The sequence below is a fragment of the Megascapheus bottae genome, chromosome 7 (genome assembly GCF_031878675.1).
Source record: "Megascapheus bottae isolate mThoBot1 chromosome 7, mThoBot2.hap1, whole genome shotgun sequence".
Classification (NCBI taxonomy): domain Eukaryota; kingdom Metazoa; phylum Chordata; class Mammalia; order Rodentia; family Geomyidae; genus Megascapheus; species Megascapheus bottae.
In genome coordinates, this window is record NC_143515.1 from 78,567,334 (window position 1) to 78,585,723 (window position 18,390).

The 18,390-nt window shown below is 46.5% G+C and overlaps 1 protein-coding gene and 1 non-coding gene across 3 annotated transcripts in view; one reads left to right on the forward strand and one right to left on the reverse strand.

Moving 5' to 3' along the window:
- Positions 1-18,184, reverse strand: part of Grhl1 (grainyhead like transcription factor 1) — a 54,856-nt gene extending 36,672 nt beyond the window's left edge. For both annotated transcript variants that reach the window (XM_090337460.1, XM_090337459.1), the window contains exons 1-8: positions 18,085-18,184; positions 14,893-15,079; positions 10,897-10,967; positions 8,571-8,961; positions 6,944-7,020; positions 4,742-4,898; positions 4,497-4,608; positions 2,095-2,189 (exon numbers count right to left, since the gene is read on the reverse strand). In XM_090337460.1, coding sequence (XP_090193586.1) covers positions 2,095-2,189; positions 4,497-4,608; positions 4,742-4,898; positions 6,944-7,020; positions 8,571-8,961; positions 10,897-10,967; positions 14,893-15,079; positions 18,085-18,104 — 1,110 coding nt within the window. In that variant the 5' untranslated portion in view covers positions 18,105-18,184. The remainder of the gene's footprint in view (positions 1-2,094; positions 2,190-4,496; positions 4,609-4,741; positions 4,899-6,943; positions 7,021-8,570; positions 8,962-10,896; positions 10,968-14,892; positions 15,080-18,084) is intronic.
- On the forward strand, positions 1,786-1,888 carry LOC150061106 (U6 spliceosomal RNA). Its single transcript, XR_016536355.1, has one exon. It is a non-coding gene; the product is annotated as a U6 spliceosomal RNA (small nuclear RNA).
- Positions 18,185-18,390: the final 206 nt, after the last annotated feature.

Below are 18,390 nucleotides of genomic sequence, written 5' to 3' on the forward strand. Positions count from 1 at the left end.
CCGTGCTTAGTGGTAGAGTGCTTGCCTAGCAAGCACAAAGCCTTGGGTTAAAAAAGAAAAACAGCTAAAGCAAAAAAGGCTGGAGGAAGGGGGTATGGCTCAGTATGTCTGGCCAACACAAGACCATGAGTTCAAACTCCAGTACCATCAAATAAATTAACATGTTCCTATTGTTTCCCCCCGTCCAGTCCTGGGCTGGAACTCAGGACTGGCCTGAGCACTGTCCTTGGGCTTTCTCAAGGCTAGAGCTCTACCACTTGAGCCACAGCACCACTTTTGGCTTTTTCTGTGTATGTGGTACCAAGGAATTGAACCTGGGTCTTCGTGCATGCGAGGCAAGCACTCTACCACTAGGCCAAACTCCTGGTGCCGCTACTGTATTTCTTGAGCTCCCAATTTTAAAACAATATAAACAAAAAAGATACAAATACTACAACTCCTATAATTTAACAAAGGAGTATTCGAAAAGAAGAATGCAGTGGGGAATGTAAAAACAACTTAAGAATATTTCTGATTTCTCTCCCAGTATACAAAGAATTCCCATTAGGGTTTCCCAAATGAGGGCTGGAGGTATGGAGAAAGTATCTTACAAGCATGAAGTCCTGAATTCAGATCCCAGCACAGAACTCAAAAGATTATCCTAATATACTATACCTATAATCCTGGCATATATGTGGAATCCTTGCAATCAGGAGGTGAGACAGAAGAAACATGAGTTCAAGGTCAGCTTAGGCCAGCTCTTTTCTCAAAAAAAGAAAGTTGGGCAGCAGTAGTTCACACACCTAATCTTTGGAAGGATTACACCTGTTATTTCAGGAACTTTGGAAGTTTAAAGCCAGCCCAGGAAGACAAACCCAAGAGATCTCCAATTAACCAGCAAAAAATTGAGGTAGAAATATGGCTGAAGTGATAAGTGTATTCACGGGCTGTGAGCAAGAAAGTAGGAACTTAAAACCCTGAATTCAAGCCCCAGTACAGCACAACAACAACCAGAAGGAAGCTAAGAGGAAGGAAGGAATACATTATTTCACTGACTGCATGAATCAGAGGCAATTTTCAATGACAAAATCTCAAGGCAGGCTGGGAATGTGGCTTAGTGAGAGCTTGCTTGTCTAGCATACATGAAGCCCTGCTCAGAAATGGTGCTGTGTCTCAAGTGGTAGAATGCTAGCCTTAAGCAAAAGAAGCTCAGGGACAGTGCCCAGGCCCTGAATTCATCCCCAGGACTGGCAATAAATAAGTAAATAACAAAAAAAGCTCAGGACAGAAGAATCTTAACAGTGGGTGTTATTTACATGTCAACAATATGCGTGCGTACTGTATCATTCATCCCCTGTATTTCAAACCTTTTCTCCATGGAACTCTGCCAGCAAGATGAGCACTGACCCTCATGGAGCCCAGAGCAGGGAAGTGAAGGAAAAGACGGAGGGTTGGGGGCTGAAAATGTGGCTTCGTGGTAGCGTGCTTGCCTAGCATGCCTGAAGCTTTGAGTTTGATTCCTCAGTACCGCATAAATGGAAAAAGCCAGAAGTGGTGCTATGACTCAAGTGGCAGAATGGTAGCTTTGAGCAAAAGAAGCTCAAGTACTGTGTCCACGCCCTAAATTCAAGCCCCAAGACTTGCGAAAGAAAGAAAGAAAGAAAGAAAGAAAGAAAGAAAGAAAGAAAGAAAGAAAGAAAGAAAGAGAGGAAGGAAGGAAGGAAGGAAGGAAGGAAGGAAGGAAGGAAGGAAGGAAGGAAGGGAAGGGGGGAGGGAGGGAAGGGGGGAGGGAGGGGAGGGGAAAGCTTACTTCAGTAGTACATATACTAAAATTGGAACGATACAGAGAAGATTAGCAGGACCTCTGTGCAAAGATAGAATGCAAATTTGCGAAGTGTCCCATATAAAAGAAAGAAAGAAAAAAAGGAAGCTGAGGGTTGGACGGGGGCCAGACAAGGAGCAGTAGCTGCACATCTGCAGACTATTTGTAAGAGGAGGGAAAAATCCAAAGAATGATTATTTCATAATATCTAGAAATAAAACTGCAGCAGATCAGCTGTCAGACCATTAAGCCCCTCTCATCTCTCAAACGCACGCCCAGACTTCATGACATACCTTGGCTTCATCGTTAATGTCCCAGGTAAAGGAAATGGCATTGTAAGCAATCTCCTCGATGTTACTGATGGTATTGAAGCTTTCTTTATAGTCAGCTGTGCGAAGTAATGAGCAAGAGAAAGAAGGTCAGCATTCTTCAAGATGAGATCATAGCAGCTCAAACGTCAGGCTTTCTACATTATTACCTCTGAATAATATAAAGCAATATTTTGTAGGGTTGAGAAAAGTATAAAAAGAAAAAGAAGAAGGAAGTTGGGTGTGATGGAGCATGGCTGTAATTCCAACATTTGGAAGGCTGAGGCTAGAGAACCATGAACTAGGCCAGTCTGTAGGCCACCTTGGGCTACAGAGTGAGCCCCTGTCAAAAAGGAAAGAACAAAAGAAAAACCTAGAACTTGGTTTTTTTTTTTCCATTTTTTCCCATCAGTAGTGAGGCTCAAACTCTGGGCCTGGGCACTGTCCCTGAGCTCTTCAGCTCGAGGCTAGCACTCTACCCCTTGAGCCACAGCGCCACTTCTGATTTTCTGATAGTTGGAGAGAAAGAGTCTCATGAACTTTTGTGCCCAGGCTGGCTTTGGGCCATGATCCTCAGATCTCAGCCTCATGAGAAGCTACGATTCCAGGAGTGACCCACCAGAACCTGGCTACCCAGAAATTTTTAATAGAGACAATTTTAAATATGTCGAATCCGATTTTATTATGTAAAAATTAGGAAATTTAGATCTAAAATGTTTAAGTAATGATCTCAAGGTAGGCAAGGATTAGAACCCAGTTTTTCAATTCTTCCAGAGAAGAGAACGTGAGGGAAAGGGAAAGGAACGCTACGATCGCAGCCGCTAGGGGTGCAGACAATGGCTTCACGTGGACATGGTATCCAGCAAGAACAGCTCTGGGAGGCATGGATGTGGCTGCCGTGCCACTGCCCGCTGGTCTCTACACAAGATGAGCAGGCAACACAGCACAGCATGGAACAAGGGAAGACGGTTAAACACTGAACAGCAGTGGGATTTCATTTTACTTACTTGGATTTTTCTCTTCCTTATCACTATCTCCAAATGATAATCAGCAATTTCTACTGAAGACATTGCCCCCCGCCCCCCAAATGCAGACACCAGGCTGAGTGAGAGTGGAGCTCAGAGTGTTTATCTACTACAAGTGAAGTGCTGAGTCCATCATTAGCACAAAGAAAGAAAAACAAAACAGGGGGGCAGGAGTGTAGCCTCCTGGTACAGTGCTCGCCTAGCATGCATGAAGACCTGGGTTCCATTCCTTAGTACCACATACACAGAAAAAGCCAGAAGTGGTGCTGTGACTCAAGTGGTAGAGTGCTAGCCTTGAGAAAGCCCAAGAACAGTGCTCTGTCCCTGAGATCAAGCCCCAGGACTGGCAAAAAAATAAATATAAATAAACAATGCACAGAAATGGGGCAACAAAGGGACAACCAATGCAGCAGTGGCACTCGCTTGATACTATGTTGAAAATGTGTGTAGGGACAGGAGGGGAAAACTGGGAATGAGGGAAGGGAGACCTTGTCTAAAAAGAAATGTACTTTTTCTTTTTTTTTTTTTTTTTCCCAGGGTCTGAGCACTATCTGTGGGCTTTTCTCAAGGCTAGAGCTCTACCACTTGAGTCACAGCACCACTTCCAGCTTTTTTCTATGTATATGATACCAAGGAACCGAACCCTGGTTATGGTGCATGCTAGGCAAGCACTCGACCACTAGGCCAAACTCCTGGCCCAAGAAATGTACTCTTTACCTGACATATGTAAATGGAACCCCTCACCTTTATAATAACTATACATCCTCCCCCCCCCCCGCAAAACCCCAAAATGATGCAGAAAAAACAGATGCTCCTTACTGGGCTCCAGGGGCTCACTCCCATAACCCTAACTTCACAGGAGGCTTAGAGCTGAGGATCTCAGTTCAAAACCAGCCTAGGCAAGAAAGTCTGTTTGACTCTTATCTTCAATTAACCACCAAAAAGCTGGAAGTGGAGCTGTGGCTCAAGAGGTGGAGCACCAACCCTGAGCAAAAAAAGCTTAGGGACAGCAACCAGGCCCTAAGATCAAGCCATCACACGTGTGTGAGCACGCACACATGCACGCACACACTCACACACCAAAAACGAACAAAACAAGGTGCTCCTGTACTGGCTGGCTAAGGCTCCTGGCCCTGGTGTCACATGGAAAGCCAGTGCCTGGACAAGGCCTTAGGGAGGAAGCAGGGACAGAGCACTGATTCCAGGAGGCCCAGGACAGCTTCTGGAAGAGATCAGTGGTTGGCATAAAAATTCAGCTGCTTTTGGCAGGAAGCTGACCGCTGCCAAAAATAACTGGATTGCAAAGGCTGGGCGCGGGCACCTGTGAGAATGAGCGGGGGTGCGGCCTAGTGGGCGCCTTACCTATGTCAATGCACCTTTGTTTAGCAGTGTGCTGCCGAGAGTGCCAGTACTTCCAGTGCCGCAGCTGGTCCTCTCTGCTCTTGTCCTCAGCAAAAACCACCATGATCACGCTCTGCAAACGAGAAGCACTGCCACATCAACATCGGACACCTGAACGTCTTCAACTGGAGCTGCTTTGGGCCCGGAAATAGGAACTGGAGAGAGTGAAGAAGGTTCTGGAGAAGAGGAGAGTGAGCGGGACTTACTCGAACTTTGCTGATGGGGTGGTGGACGCCTTCGTTGCTGCTCACCTCCTTCAAGGTGATGGGGTAGAACTGGCCTTTGTTGAGGTATGTCATGGTGCTGTCTCCCGGCTTCTGCCGCAGTGACTTAGATGCTTCTAGAGTATACTCAAAATTGTTCCTGAAGGACAAGAATGTCACAGAGATCAGTACTTGAATACAGTGGTGAGATGCTGCAGTGCGGATGTACTGAGAGACGGCAGACCAGCAGCAAGCATGGAACGGACCACACCGAAGGATGAGAACCCGCTATCTTTTTATATGATACACAGAGCCACCAGCAATTCTCTAATTTCTCAGATGGGGTACAATGGAATCCTGACAAAAAAATCTTTGTCAGTTGTGGGACTTGAACCCTGGGCCTGAGCATTGTCCCTGAGCTCTTCAGCTCAAGGCTACCCCTTGAGCCACAGAGCTACTTCCCGTTTTCTGAGGGTTAATTAGAGATAAGAGTCTCACAGACTTTAGTGCCCAGGCTGGATTTGAGCCTCAATCGGAAGATCTCAACCTTCTGATTAGCTAGGATTATAGGCGTGAGCCTATAATTTCTTGGGAGCCTGACACAAGAAGTCTTATGATATAAAGTTAACAATTAGTGTTAGGAGACTCGGACTGTCTGGAAATGAAGAGGGCAGGAACCCTCATAAGACATGCTGCTAATCTGCTCCTTATTGACAATGGAGGCGGCAGGAAGCTGGGTATTAAATCCAATTTGACATGTCCATTACTTGTTGCCCTTTCTGCTAGCAATCTCAATGTCTCTAACCTTCCTATTACATCCTCATTCCAACATGCCAGGCACTGGTGGCTCACGCCTGTAATCCTAGATACTAAGGAGGCTGACATCTAAGGATCATGATTTGAAGCCAGCCTGGGCAAAAAAAGTCCATGAGACTCTTATCTCTAATAAATTATTCAGAAAAAGCCAGAAATGGTGCTGTGGCTCAAGTGGTAGAACACTAATTTTGAGCACAGAAAGGACCAGGGACAGCTCCCAGACTCTGAGTTCAAGCCCTAGGCTAGGACTGGAAAAAAAAAAAAAAAAAAAAACCTTCCCTAGGCAAGAAATCAACAAGTGACACTGATTCCCATCTGTTTATGTGTTACTCGTGGCATCTGCTGCATTATGACAGCAAAGACATAGAGCTGCTGTAAGGCTATAAGGACCACAAATCCTAAAATATTTTACTGGAGAACCTGCTACATGAAAAGGCTGCCAACCTCACCCCAAACTCTAAAGGTATCTGAAGTTGTAACCTGTGCACCCTGGGGCAGATATGTAGGGGAAATCCTAAACTTCACAACACTTTTTTAAAATTATAATATATAACATGCTTAAAAATATAAAATGAGATCCTAGATTAGAAAAAATCTGAAGGTTTTTTATAAATAATCCCAGAATGGGATACAATTTTGTGAAGCTAAAGAGCTGGCAAGGTTATTTACTGCAACATTAACAAGAGCAATTTTTAAAAAGTCAAAAGCTGGGCACTGTTGGCTCCTGCCTGTCATCTTAGGTGCTCAGGGGTGAGGATCACAACCAAAGCCAGCCGAGGCAGACAAAGCTGGGCCTCATAGCTCCATACAAACAGCAAAACAATGGAAGTGAAGGGGCAAGTTCAAGTGGCAGAGGTGTCAGCTGTTGGTAAAAAACAAAAAACAAGTGACAGTGTGAGGCCCTGAGTTCAAGTCTCAGCAACAAAAAGAAAGCACCACTTTCACCCTAAAAGTGAACCACTCTTAGTATCCATTCTTTCCCTCATAAACTTTCCCATTACATCCGGGTCTTGCCTCAGTTCTTCTGCAGGGCCCACGGGGCAGGGTTGGCTTCCTCCTGCATTCTCTCCTAATGATATATTTTTGGAAGGAGAAGGAGGTCCTGCGGTTGGGGGAGCCCCCAGCTCCCCTTTCTGACGCTGTCCCACTGTATCCCAGAAAGAAGCCAAGGAAGGAAAGCACCAACACCAGAAGCCAAGGAAGCTGGGAACCATCTGAGTCCAAAATCAAGTGTACTGCAGCAAGCATCCTCTCCCCAAGACCAGGACAAAGTCAGAGACACAGGAAGAACAAAGCCCGCCAAAGCCACCTTGGATTCAACAGTATCAGGTGCAAAAAGGGAAGAGCTCATAAGTGCTGAAAACTGAGAAGTCAAAAGACAACGATTACCCAGAAACACTGTCAAATACATAGTCCTCTGAATTCATGCCCGGCATCCGCAGACTGAGGTCCGAGGGGAAGAAAACCTGAAATATTAATGTAATAAGCCACACCATTTAACCATCATCCGTTACCAGAAGCTGAGATCCACAAAGCATATGGTGTGTGGTTTCTGGCACACATTACCTTTCCAATGTTCACTTCAAAACAAAAATTCTAACGGTTGGGTGCTGGTGGTTCACGACTATAATCCTAGCTATGCAGAAGATAGATCTGAGGATCATGGTTCAAAGCTAGCCCAGGCAGGGAAGTCTAATGCTTATCTCCAATTAATCACTAGAAAACTGGAAATGGAACTGTGGCTCAAAGTGGCAGAGCATTAGCCTTGAGCAAAAAGCTCAGAGATGTGCCCAGGCCCAGAGTTCAACTCCATGACCAACAAAAAAAAATTAAAAAATAAAGGGCTGGGAGTTTGGCCTAGTGGTAGAGTGCTTGCCTTGCATGCATGAAGACCTAGGTTTGATTCCTCGGTATCACATACACAGAAAAAGCTGGAAGTGGTGTTATGGTTCAAGTGGTAGAGCTCTTGCCTTAAGAAAGCCCAAGATCCTGAGTTCAAGCCCCAGGACCGACAAAAAAAATTAATAAAATGAAAATATCAAAAGGGAAGTTCACATTTTTATAAATTACCAAAAAGGAAAAATCCACTTTTATATATCATTTTGGTAATTAGACTCTCCATGTAGCCAGGTGTGATGGCACATGACTGAAATCCCAGCTCTCAGGAAGCTGAAGCAGGAATATATGAAATTGAAGGCCAGCTTGGGCTACATATGGAGATTTTGTTTCTAAACAAACAAACAAGATAATCCATGTACATACTTCTACAAAGTGACCCACCGTCACCCTTTCCTCATCTCACACAATCCAAGTGTTCAGACTCTAGAATCTGCAACCCAAACAGCAGGATGTCTGGTAGCTGAGTTCACGGTGTGGCTGGATGGGTCCAGCACCTTACCACAAGAGGAGCTGCCTTTGATCTCAACTCCACAAGTGGAGATAGACGCCATTTCCCCCACCAGGGCTTAAGAATGGTTTCCAACGCTCTAAATCCCTCACTTGACCTGAGTGCTGGGCCTACTCACAAACCCTCAGAACTCTGTGGAGCTAATTTGCACATTTCATGCCACGTACTTTCCATCCCTCCCCAACTACTCCACCAAGCAAGAAGCACCCAGCAAACACATGACCCATGCTTTGCATTAATGCTAGCTGCTGGAAGCTTGCTTGGGTCCATGATAAAAGCTGCAAACAGACGATACGAACCTGGGCTGTGGAAGATTAGGCCCGGGGTTTGTTCTCTCCCCCCCCCCACTCTCCAGCAAATCACTTCACTGAAATCATAATTGTTAACTCGGCTACAGGGAAGATTAGTCCTGTGGCTTGGATGATAATTTCTGGATTTATAGGTTTAGCTTACAAATTATACCCATGGGCCTTTTCTCTTCAAAACAAATCTTCTATTCCTAATCCACTTGCTGCAGGCTGAGTTTCAAGCTTACATAACAAGGAAAAGGTGGAACCCAATACTTAGACAAACACAGCAGTCTTAGGAAGATGTTTTTGTTTCCTGTACCTCCTGAACACCCTCCTTGAAGGTCTCAGAGAAGGTGGAGTCCGGAGTCCGCCGCTGAGCATGGGGAGGCTGAGCGCCTGAGCTGAACTGGTCTGTGGTCAGGTTCCTGTCGAACACCACCACTCGCTCTGTGGGCTCGGGGTGATACCCAGCCGGGGGGATTCCCACAGCAAAACTATGGGGCTGAATTTCCGTCTTGATGGAGTGTGTAGGCATGGTTGCTATGGAGACCGTGACTGTTGTATCTGGAGCTGTCAGATGGCCTCTCTTCTCCATGCCCAGTTGGTTGCCGTGGGGAAGGACGATGTTAAAGGGCACGTTTTTCAGGACCTGTACTCTATTTTCTCCAGCAGCAAGGAGGGGCTGTTCAGGCACATTCGGGATGCTGTTTCTTTTAGAAAGAAAGAAAAAAAAAGGAAACTGCCTTTTCAAATTCCATGCTGATGACAGTTTTTTGAGGATTCTTTTGGTGGGCGCTGGGGCTCAAGCCCAGGGCCTCAGGAATGCTTCAGAAGCTTCTACCACTGAGTCACCCCTCCCCAGCCCCCGACAATTCCAGATCCTTACAGAAACAGTGTCCTTGGAGGAAATCAACTTAACTGTCAAAAATCCAAATGTACAAAGCAAAATCTCCTTTGACATACTAAGGACTCAAACATTCCTTTTGTTTCCATAATGCCCTCCAAATGTAAATGCCCATATTTTCTACAAGCCTGAAGGTACAAATGTAACCTGATTAGCTGGGGTTAAAGTACAGACTCTAGAGTCAGATTGCCTGGGTTCAAGCTCTGTGTCTGCCTGATGCAGCTCTGATTCTCAGTACTCACCCTTATCTGTGAATGGGGTAACAACATAACTATCCTCTATGAAGCTGAGAACAAAAAAGGGATCAACACAAGTGCAGAGAGAGAGAGAGACCCAGCACACAGTGGCTTAATGAGAGTCTGACTTGACCCACTGCATTTCCAAACACTGGTGCACTTTGGTTTTTTAAGGAAAGCCTAGTATCACTAGGTGCTGGTGGCTCATGCCTGTAATCCTAGCTAGTCAGGAGTCTAATCTGAGACATGAAGTTCAAAGACAGCCTGGGCAGAAAAGTCTGGAGACTTTTAGCTTCAATTAACCAGCAGAAAGGCTGGAAGTAGAACTATGACTTAACAGGTAGAGCACTAGCTGGCCTGTAATCCTAACTACTCAGGAGGCTGAGATCTGAGGATCAAGGTTCAAAGCCAGCCCAGGCACAAAAATAAAGGACCTGAGACATTTATCTTCAATTAACCTCTAGAAAACAGAAGAGGGGCTGTGGCTCAAGGGTAGGGTGGTAGCCTTGAGCAGAAGAGCTCAGGGACAACGCCCAGGCCCAGGGGTAGGGTGGTAGCCTTGAGCTAAAGAGCTCAGGGACAGCGGCCTGCCCTGGCCGAGTTTAAGCTCCAAGACCCACCAAAAACAAAACAAAACAGAAAAAAGAGGTAGAGCACTAGCCAAGGACAATGCCTGGGCCCTGAGTTCAAGCCCCATTACAGGCAAAAAAAAAAACCAAACATTTTTTTTTGCCAGGTATGGAAGCATACATGTATAATCCCAGCATTTGGGAAGCTGAGGTAGGATACATAGTGGGTACATAGTGAAACTCAGTCTCAAAAACATTTTTAAAAGTTTTCATAGCCCACACCAATAAAGTCAAGCCTTAATTTCCTAAAAGTTTTGTTGTCGCTGTTCCAGATGGGGATTTGAACTGAGTACCTGACACTTTCACTCACTGGCTAGCACTCTACCAACTGAGCAATGCCTCCAAACCCTATTTCCTAAACTATTTAAAAAATACCTTTCAGAGGAGTTTGAACACCATTTAATTCACTTTGCTGAGATTTACTGAAGCAGTATTCAAGCATCACTGGCATTTATCCTATGTGTGCTTTCCTAGGGTTTTGTCCATTCTCGGCCCCTGATCTTTCTGAACAACCGCAACCTCCTCCATCTCCTGCTTCTACTGCCTTAGTGCAAGTATTGCAGGCATGTGATACTATATTGGTTTTTCTGTCTGCCACTGCCTCCTTAAGAGGGTCTCAAAGCAAATAAGCTATCCTGTGGAGGAGCAGATAGTTAATTCTATCACTTTCTAGAAAAGGCAGCTAGCTCTATTTAGCAAATGAACTTTATCTTCTCAGAATGAGAGGCCAATCAGAATGAAACCGGAACTTCCAACATTAGCAGTCCCATCTCTTCCATTAATGTTTGTTCACTTAAGACAAAGTTCCTTCCCGCTTTACAGAAGAAAGTCTGCATTCTTCAGATGCGCTGTTTTGGGGTGTGTAGTCGACATTACCTTTTGCTGTGCTCTGGCTCGGGGTGCTCAACCTCTGGCTTTACGGTTGATGACCTTCTCTCTCTCGGGACCTAAAACATTGGCACGTAACAAGAACCAAAAGAAATGAATAAGAGGGTTTTCCCACAGATTCCTGCGTTTTTCAACAAATTTAACTGTTCGGTCATCACTGATAATCGATGACTAAGGCACCAATCGCTCTCAAGGAGCTTACAATCTGTCACAATGGTGGGAAGAAAGCAGCCATTAGTTACCATACCAACTTAAGACATCATAAATTTACTTTATCATTGGAAAAATAGGCTTGCTTCCCCTTCTTTTTCTCTTTTGTGCCAGTACTGGATGGAATTTGAACTCAGGGCCTGGACAAAAAGGGAAGCCACAGCTTACTTTTGGCTTTTTGGCAGATAACTGGAACTAAGTATCTCACAGGCTGGCTTTCCTGCCAGAATCTGGCTTTGAGCCATAATCCTCAGCTCTCACCCTTCTGAGTAGCTAGGATTGATTACAGGTGTGAGCACCTAGCTTGGATCTCACCTGTTAAAAGAGAACCCTCTGGAGAGGGAAGAAGCTCCAGAAGACACACAGAGCAATTCAGCTCCCTTTCTGCCCCTCCCCTCCGACCTACTCAAAATGACAAGGAAGCGCCACAGGGCAGACCATTTCTTCCCAGTAACTCCCAGACACTTCACACAAAAAGTGTTCTTAAGATACTTTGGGGTCATCTGTCCATTACCCAAAACGCAAATCTACTCGTCTGATGAGATCCACTCCCTTTGTCAGGGAGGTAAAGGGCAGGCAGACATTGATGGGTTCACTGTGACCCCAGACACAAACAATATGCATCAGACACTGCCGACACATGTGACAATAGTCACCATGACAGACAAAACGAACCACTGTCTTGTGTACTATCAAGGTGCTTTCAAAGATCTATTAATTAGCATGTAATAATGACGGATTCTTACAACTAAAGAATGAAAGCAAATAACTTATCAAAAAAAAAACAAAACAGGGCCGGGAGTTTGGCCTAGTGGTAGAGGGCTTGCCTAGCATGCACGAGGTCCCGGGTTTGATTCCTCGGTACCACATACATAGAAAAAAGCCAGAAATGGTGCTGAGGCTCAAGTGGTAGAGTTCTAACCTTGTGAAAGTTCAAGGACAATGCTCAGGCCCTGAGCTCAAGCCCAACGACTGGCAAAAAAAAAAAAAAAAAAACCAAAACACTATCACACAAGAATTGTGGCAAGTCCCACTACAAAACTGTTACTGTTAATGGACAGACATGAGGATCTATCTCTTCCTAAGATATAAAGTACTTCTATACTTTTAAGACACTTCATTTAACACACACACACACACACACACACACACACACACACACACACACACAATAGCTAATGTTATCACATTGGTCTCTCTGGAAACAAACACGTTGATCTTCTCCCATTCTCAAAGGTTTCAGTTAAAAATGTATTTGTCAGGATACAGGACTGGCAACAAAAAAAATTGTATCTGTCACCTGCTAATTAATCAAGAGCTTTTTTTTTACACTGATTTGAGATCAATAAAACAAGCTAGAAGCCACTGCGCCCAGCTTTTTTTTCTTTTAATGTTTGTTGTGGGGTATCCCTGAGATCTTTTTGCTCAAGACTAGCACTCTACCACTTTGAGCCATAGCACCACTTCTGGTTTTCTGGTGCTTGTTTGGTGATAAGTCTCAGCCAGCCGGGTGGTGGCTCATGCCTATAATCCTAGCTATTCAGGAGGCTGAGATCTGAGGATCATGGTTCAAAGCCTGCCCAGGCACGAAAGACTGACTGTGAGACTCTTACTTCCAAATAACCACCAGAAAACTGTAAGTGGTACTATGGCTCAAGGGCAGAGCACAAGCCTTGAACTGAAGAGCTCAGGGACAGAGCCCAGACCCAGAGTTCAAGCCCCTTATCTAATCAAAGAAAAAGGAGTCTCAAAGACTTCCCTTTGAACCACAATCCTCAGACATCAGTTCCTGAATAGCTAGGATTGTAGTTGTGAGCCACCAGCACCCAACCATTTTCCTTTCTTTCTCTCCATCCTTCTTTCTCCTCCTCTCTTCTTCCCTTCCTCCCGCCCTCCATCCCTTCCTTCTTCTTTCAAAACCAGTCTCACAATATGGCCTACACTGGTTTCAAACTCTATCTCTCTCCTTTTTTTTTTTTGTCCAGTCCTTAGGAACTAAACTCAGGGCCTGAGCACTGTTCTTGGGCTTTCCTCAAGGCTAGTGCTCTACCACTTGAGTTACCGCACCATTTCTGGCTTTTCTATGTATTTGGTACAGAGGAATTGAACCTGGGTCTTCATGCATGCTAGGCAAGCACTCAACCACTAGGCCAAATGCCTGGCCCTCAAACTCTATTTTCTTTTATCTTTTTTTTATCCTGAATGTATACAGACTTTATTTCTTGCCATGATTCCCTAAACAATCCAAACTCTATTTTCTTGACTTGGCTTCCCTAGTTCTGAGATTACAAGCATGTGCCACCATGCTCAGTTTCTATTTTTTAGATATTCAGGAAAGAACACAGGGCCAGAATGTATCAATAGGCAAACAATTGGCAAGTCTAAGTAAAAATATTCTATTATTCATTCAATTTTTAAAATTTTCTGTAAGAAATGGTAATACATGTACACAAATGGTAATAAATGTGTATACACACACACATATACCCATCATTAAGAAGGTTCTGAGAACCTAAGAAGTTCCTGTCTTTATGAAGGCAGAGGTGACAGCATGTTGACTGTATCTAAATCACACACAGCAACAGTGAGACAAAGGCCATGTGGCTGGGCTGGGCTTCCGCTGTGTTAAGTTGTATTCTAAACTCTGAATAGCCATCCCCCAATATCTGCATTTGTCAGAAGGGCACTCAGGGAAGCAGAGCAGGCGCACCCCAGAGCAGAGGGCAGGGTATGTAAAGGAGCCGCCCCCCAAAACTGGGTGTGGGGCTCAAGCCTGAAACTCTCATCTTGTACTAGGCTGGGAGCTGAGGGTCCAGGGTAGAAGCCCACCTGGGTGAGGGGGTCTAAAAGACTCTCATGTCCAGTTAACCCCTAAAAGGCAAAGTAGGGCTGTGGCTCAAGTGGTGGAACACTGGCCTTGAACACAAAGGGGCTCAGGGACAGGCCAAGGCCTACCAGCACGAGCCAGACAGGCTGGACCCTACCTGAAATGTCCTCTTGCAAGACTCGAGTGTCCAGCACAAGTCATGAGGAGGTGATGGTTGTAGTCTCAGGACTACAAATAGGATGATGACAAGGACCAGTGCCCCTCCAGAAAATGAAAACCACGCATAGATCTGTGTACATTACAGACTATACTTAACTAAGCCTAGGTTTATGTCTAAACCTTAGAAGCAGAAGCCCTATACCAGACAAAAACGTGGTATTTTGGTGTTTCCCCCATGAATCCTAAAATCAAAGACAATTCACAGAAAATGTAATCCGCTGCCAGAATTAGAGCTGTGGCTCAAGTGGTAGAGTGTTAGCCTTGAGCAAAAATGTTCAGAGACAGGGTCTAAGAGTGGAGATCAAGCCCCAAGACTGGAACAAGGAAGAAAAAAAACAAAGAAAAAGAAAAAGATGCAATGAGCTGACTCCACAGGAATGAAGGGTAGACCATGTGTGCACTGGCTCTGCCTCCACGCCCCCCTCCCCCTGTGGCCTAAGAACTACTTTTGGGGAGACACTGGTACCCAGTAAGACACATCTACCATCTTCTTTTATGGCCATTTGCCCTTTCCAGTAGAGCCAGACAGCTCCTACTTCACATGTTGCCAAATAACCCTTTGATTCCATGATGGAAGATTTTCAGCTTTGAAGCACGGTAAGTCAAAGTACTCATTAAACTATTTATAGTCACTACAGAAGCAACTAGTATTAGAATCTAGCAGCAAATGACTGTTTTATATGCGCTGAGCCAAGGGCATGAGACTGGAGGGGGCGTGGGGGGTGTACCTTGTAGTAGTCATACAGCAGGCCCAGCGCAGCCGCACTGTCCTCGTCCCCGTTGATGCTCATCATCGCTTTGGTGGCTGCAGTGAGAGGGTTTTCCAGGAAAGACTTCCAGGCTTCATCCTCACTGGTATAGGAGCGCCGCTGAGGGTAAAGTGCTTCATTCTGAAGAACTAACACTGGTCGTTTGCTTCAGAAGAAAAGAGAGAAAGAGAGAGAGAGAGGGGGAGAGAGGGAGAGAGAAAGAAGAAGTCACATTTCCAACTGCAAAGGCATCAGTAAGCTCACTTCCAAAAACCAAACACACAATTCCCTGGTTATAGTCTATTGTTTCATCAGTGACCCTACTAAGCCCAAAGAAGAGTAGACGGTCTGAATAGAAATACAGACCAAGTTGTGTGCTGGTGGCTCACATCTGCAATCCTAGCTACTCAGAAGGCTGAGATGTGAGGGTATAGTCCTGGCAGGAAGGTCCATGAGACTCTTATCTTCAACTAACCATCAAACACAAACAAACAAACCAAAAAAACCCACAGTAGAACCGTAGCTCAAGTGGTAGACTGTCAGCTCTGAGCAAAAAAGCTAAGGGGCAGCACCTAAGCCCTGAATTCAAGCTCCAGGCAGGCACACAGACCACGGGTCCCCCAGTAAAGATATAGAGGTAGCTAGACAACCTACAGCTAACCTATATATGGGATCTACAGCAAAGTATATTATTTAGCAAACCCCTCCAAAAAAAATCCCCAAGAAAATGCCAAACTATCCAGATATTTTTCAGAGAAACAAGGGCAGACAGTAGGTTTCTTCTCTTCAAACTCACAATCAGGCTCTCTTCTCAAACATACACAAGGCTCAGCACACTAAGTCATTTCCTTCTCCCACAGATGCCTCACCTTAAAACAACTCCTTCCCGAAAACCAAGGGACAGGAGGAGGAGCAGGGAGAAAAAGGCTCCTTTCGTTACCCTGAGGGTAGATGAGAAAGTGAGGGTATTCTACATTACCAGCACATAGGGCCTGGAATGTAGCCACAGGGGGCTGTAAATCAATAAAGGCTTAATTTTCTAGCATGGGAGTTAACTGTTTCACTTACTGATAAACATTTAAGAATCTACAATAAATAAAGTCACTGAAGGAAAGCAGATTTTAAAAAAGAAAAAAAAAAGATCTAATTTTAAAAAGCTTTATTTTCCCCAGGCCAAGCCCAGCAGTATTGTGTCACCTTGCTTGGGGCCCTGGGTTCAAACCCCAAGACACAGCCATTCTTTCCCCGCCCTCCCCCAACAAAACCTTTACCAGTTTTTCACACTGGACAAGAACTACATTGTGTTGGCACTGTGGTTTGCTGGGAAAAATCCAGAAAAATCAATGGTGAACTTAGTGAAACTTTCTAGAAGATTTAAAAGATTAAAGCAAACATTACTGATTCCAAAATTTTGAAATGTAAACCACCTCAACAACTGAACAGTCGGTACTATTTAATAAGTCAATAAGAGGGAAAAAAAAAAAAAAACCACTGACTAGCAAAATGAAGCAGGTTCTTGGGTTTGGAGTTTTTTTTTTTTTTGGAAAGGATAAACAATGTTTTGAATTTCTCTGAATTATCACTATTGTAACAAGCAAAATTAGGGATCAGTTCTCATTGCGACACACAAATGAAATAAGTAAATGGCCTAAAGGTGACCTACCTTTTCCAAAAGTGAATGTAGAAAGACTGATTATCTTTTCAAGTAATCAGCAAAGGTTAGTGTTTGGCAGTCACCCAGACTGCTTGAAAACCAGATATAGATTTAGAAAAAAGGAGAACATCTTTAAAAGGGGAGGAAAAGAAACTAGCAACTTGGATTACCGTGGGCAGGACGGTGGAGCTCTCTACTTCTGCACTCAGGTCTTTACTCATATCCTACAGAGACAGCCCAAGAGCTTGCACTTGAGAAAGACAGTGTGGAGATGGCTTACTCTTTTAACACAAAACCAACACTGAAGGATTGTTTAAAGTAGCTGGCTTGTTTAGAAATGAAGTTGATATATAAATCCAGCATTGAACAAAATGAACACACAAAGTGGCCTTCTCCAAGCCATTCCTTCCAGAGTCCAGCAGCTAGAGGCGGTGTGATACCTGGAGCGGTGCCTGCGGAGATTTCCTGGTGCACGGCTGAGCTCTTATTAACGCCTAATAACCACTTCGGAATACTACTCCAGCTCTGGTCCCCACACTGCTAGCTTTTCCAGCTTCCCTACCTGCCATCCCGGCCACCCCCTCCCCTCTCAAATGAAAGTAAATCATTCCAATGGCTTTATGTCTGTGGTCACCCTGGAGGTGTTTTACCTTTCCAAAGTGTGCCTAGGGCCAAAACGTTACAGCTTTGGAACTTCTGCCTTATCTTCCCTGCAGGTCAAGAAGCACAGGGCGGCAGTGCAGCTGCCTTTCTTAGTCTACTTCTTCAGGGGTCGTCATACCTCCCGCTTAGACCGGACCCACGCTGAGGGCGGACCCTAGGACCCTGGCCACCCTGTAGCCTCGCGTTCACAGAACAAGACGAATCCTCCTCCTCCCTACCATCGTCCCCGGGACGGCCCTCCGCGAAGAACCACGCGACGCCCGGCCTCGGGTCCGTCACTCCGGAACGCTCGGCGCGATCGCCTCTCCTTAGGATTATTATTTCTGAATCGCTTTCGCTGGGAACCGAGGCCGACCCCGCGCAGAACTAACTTCCTCCCCTCCCGTTCTCCACGTCGCTCTGACCACTGACGCGGACTAATAAGGCGCAATCACACCCTCCCGAAGGCACCCGGTGTCTCCCGAGCGCTGCTCCCGAGCGGCGGCCGGGATGACCCCCCCCCGACGACGGCCGCGTCCTCACCCTTCCCCCAGGCTCTCCCGGGAGTCCCCGCGGGTCGCCGGGTGTCAGCGGATGACAGGACCGAGACGGCACACGTCCGCCCGGGACGGCGTCCCAGAGAGGCCGGCGGGGCCCCTCGGCCGCCGAGCCCCCCACAGCCCCCCCGTCCAACGAGGGGTGTGAGGGGCGCGGGCAGCCCGCCGCCCCCCGCCCCCGCCCCGCGCTGCCCGCCCGGACGCCGGGCTCCCTCGCCGGCCGGCGGGCGGGCGCGCGGGCAGCAGGTGCCGGCGGCCCGAGGCCCAGGGCGGGCGGCCGGGCCAGGTGGCCGCGCTCGGCGCCCGCGCCGCACTCACTTGTCGTACTCCTGTGTCATCGCGCTCGCTCGCTCGCCGCTGCCGGGCCGCAGAACTGGACTTTCGGGTTGGGACAGTACACCCGATCCGGGGGGAGGAGGCGGCGGCGGCGGCGGCGGCGCGCGGCGGCGGGCGGCGGGTCCGGAGCAGCGGCCCCGACGGGTTGGGTTCGCTTTTCTCGCTCTGAGCCGGCTCCGCGCGGGCAGCACGCACTGGGCGCCGGCCTCGGCCGCTCATTGGCTGGCGGGCCGCCGACCCGGGGCGGGGCCTCGGGGAACAGGAGGCCGGATGCGCCTCCTGATTGGC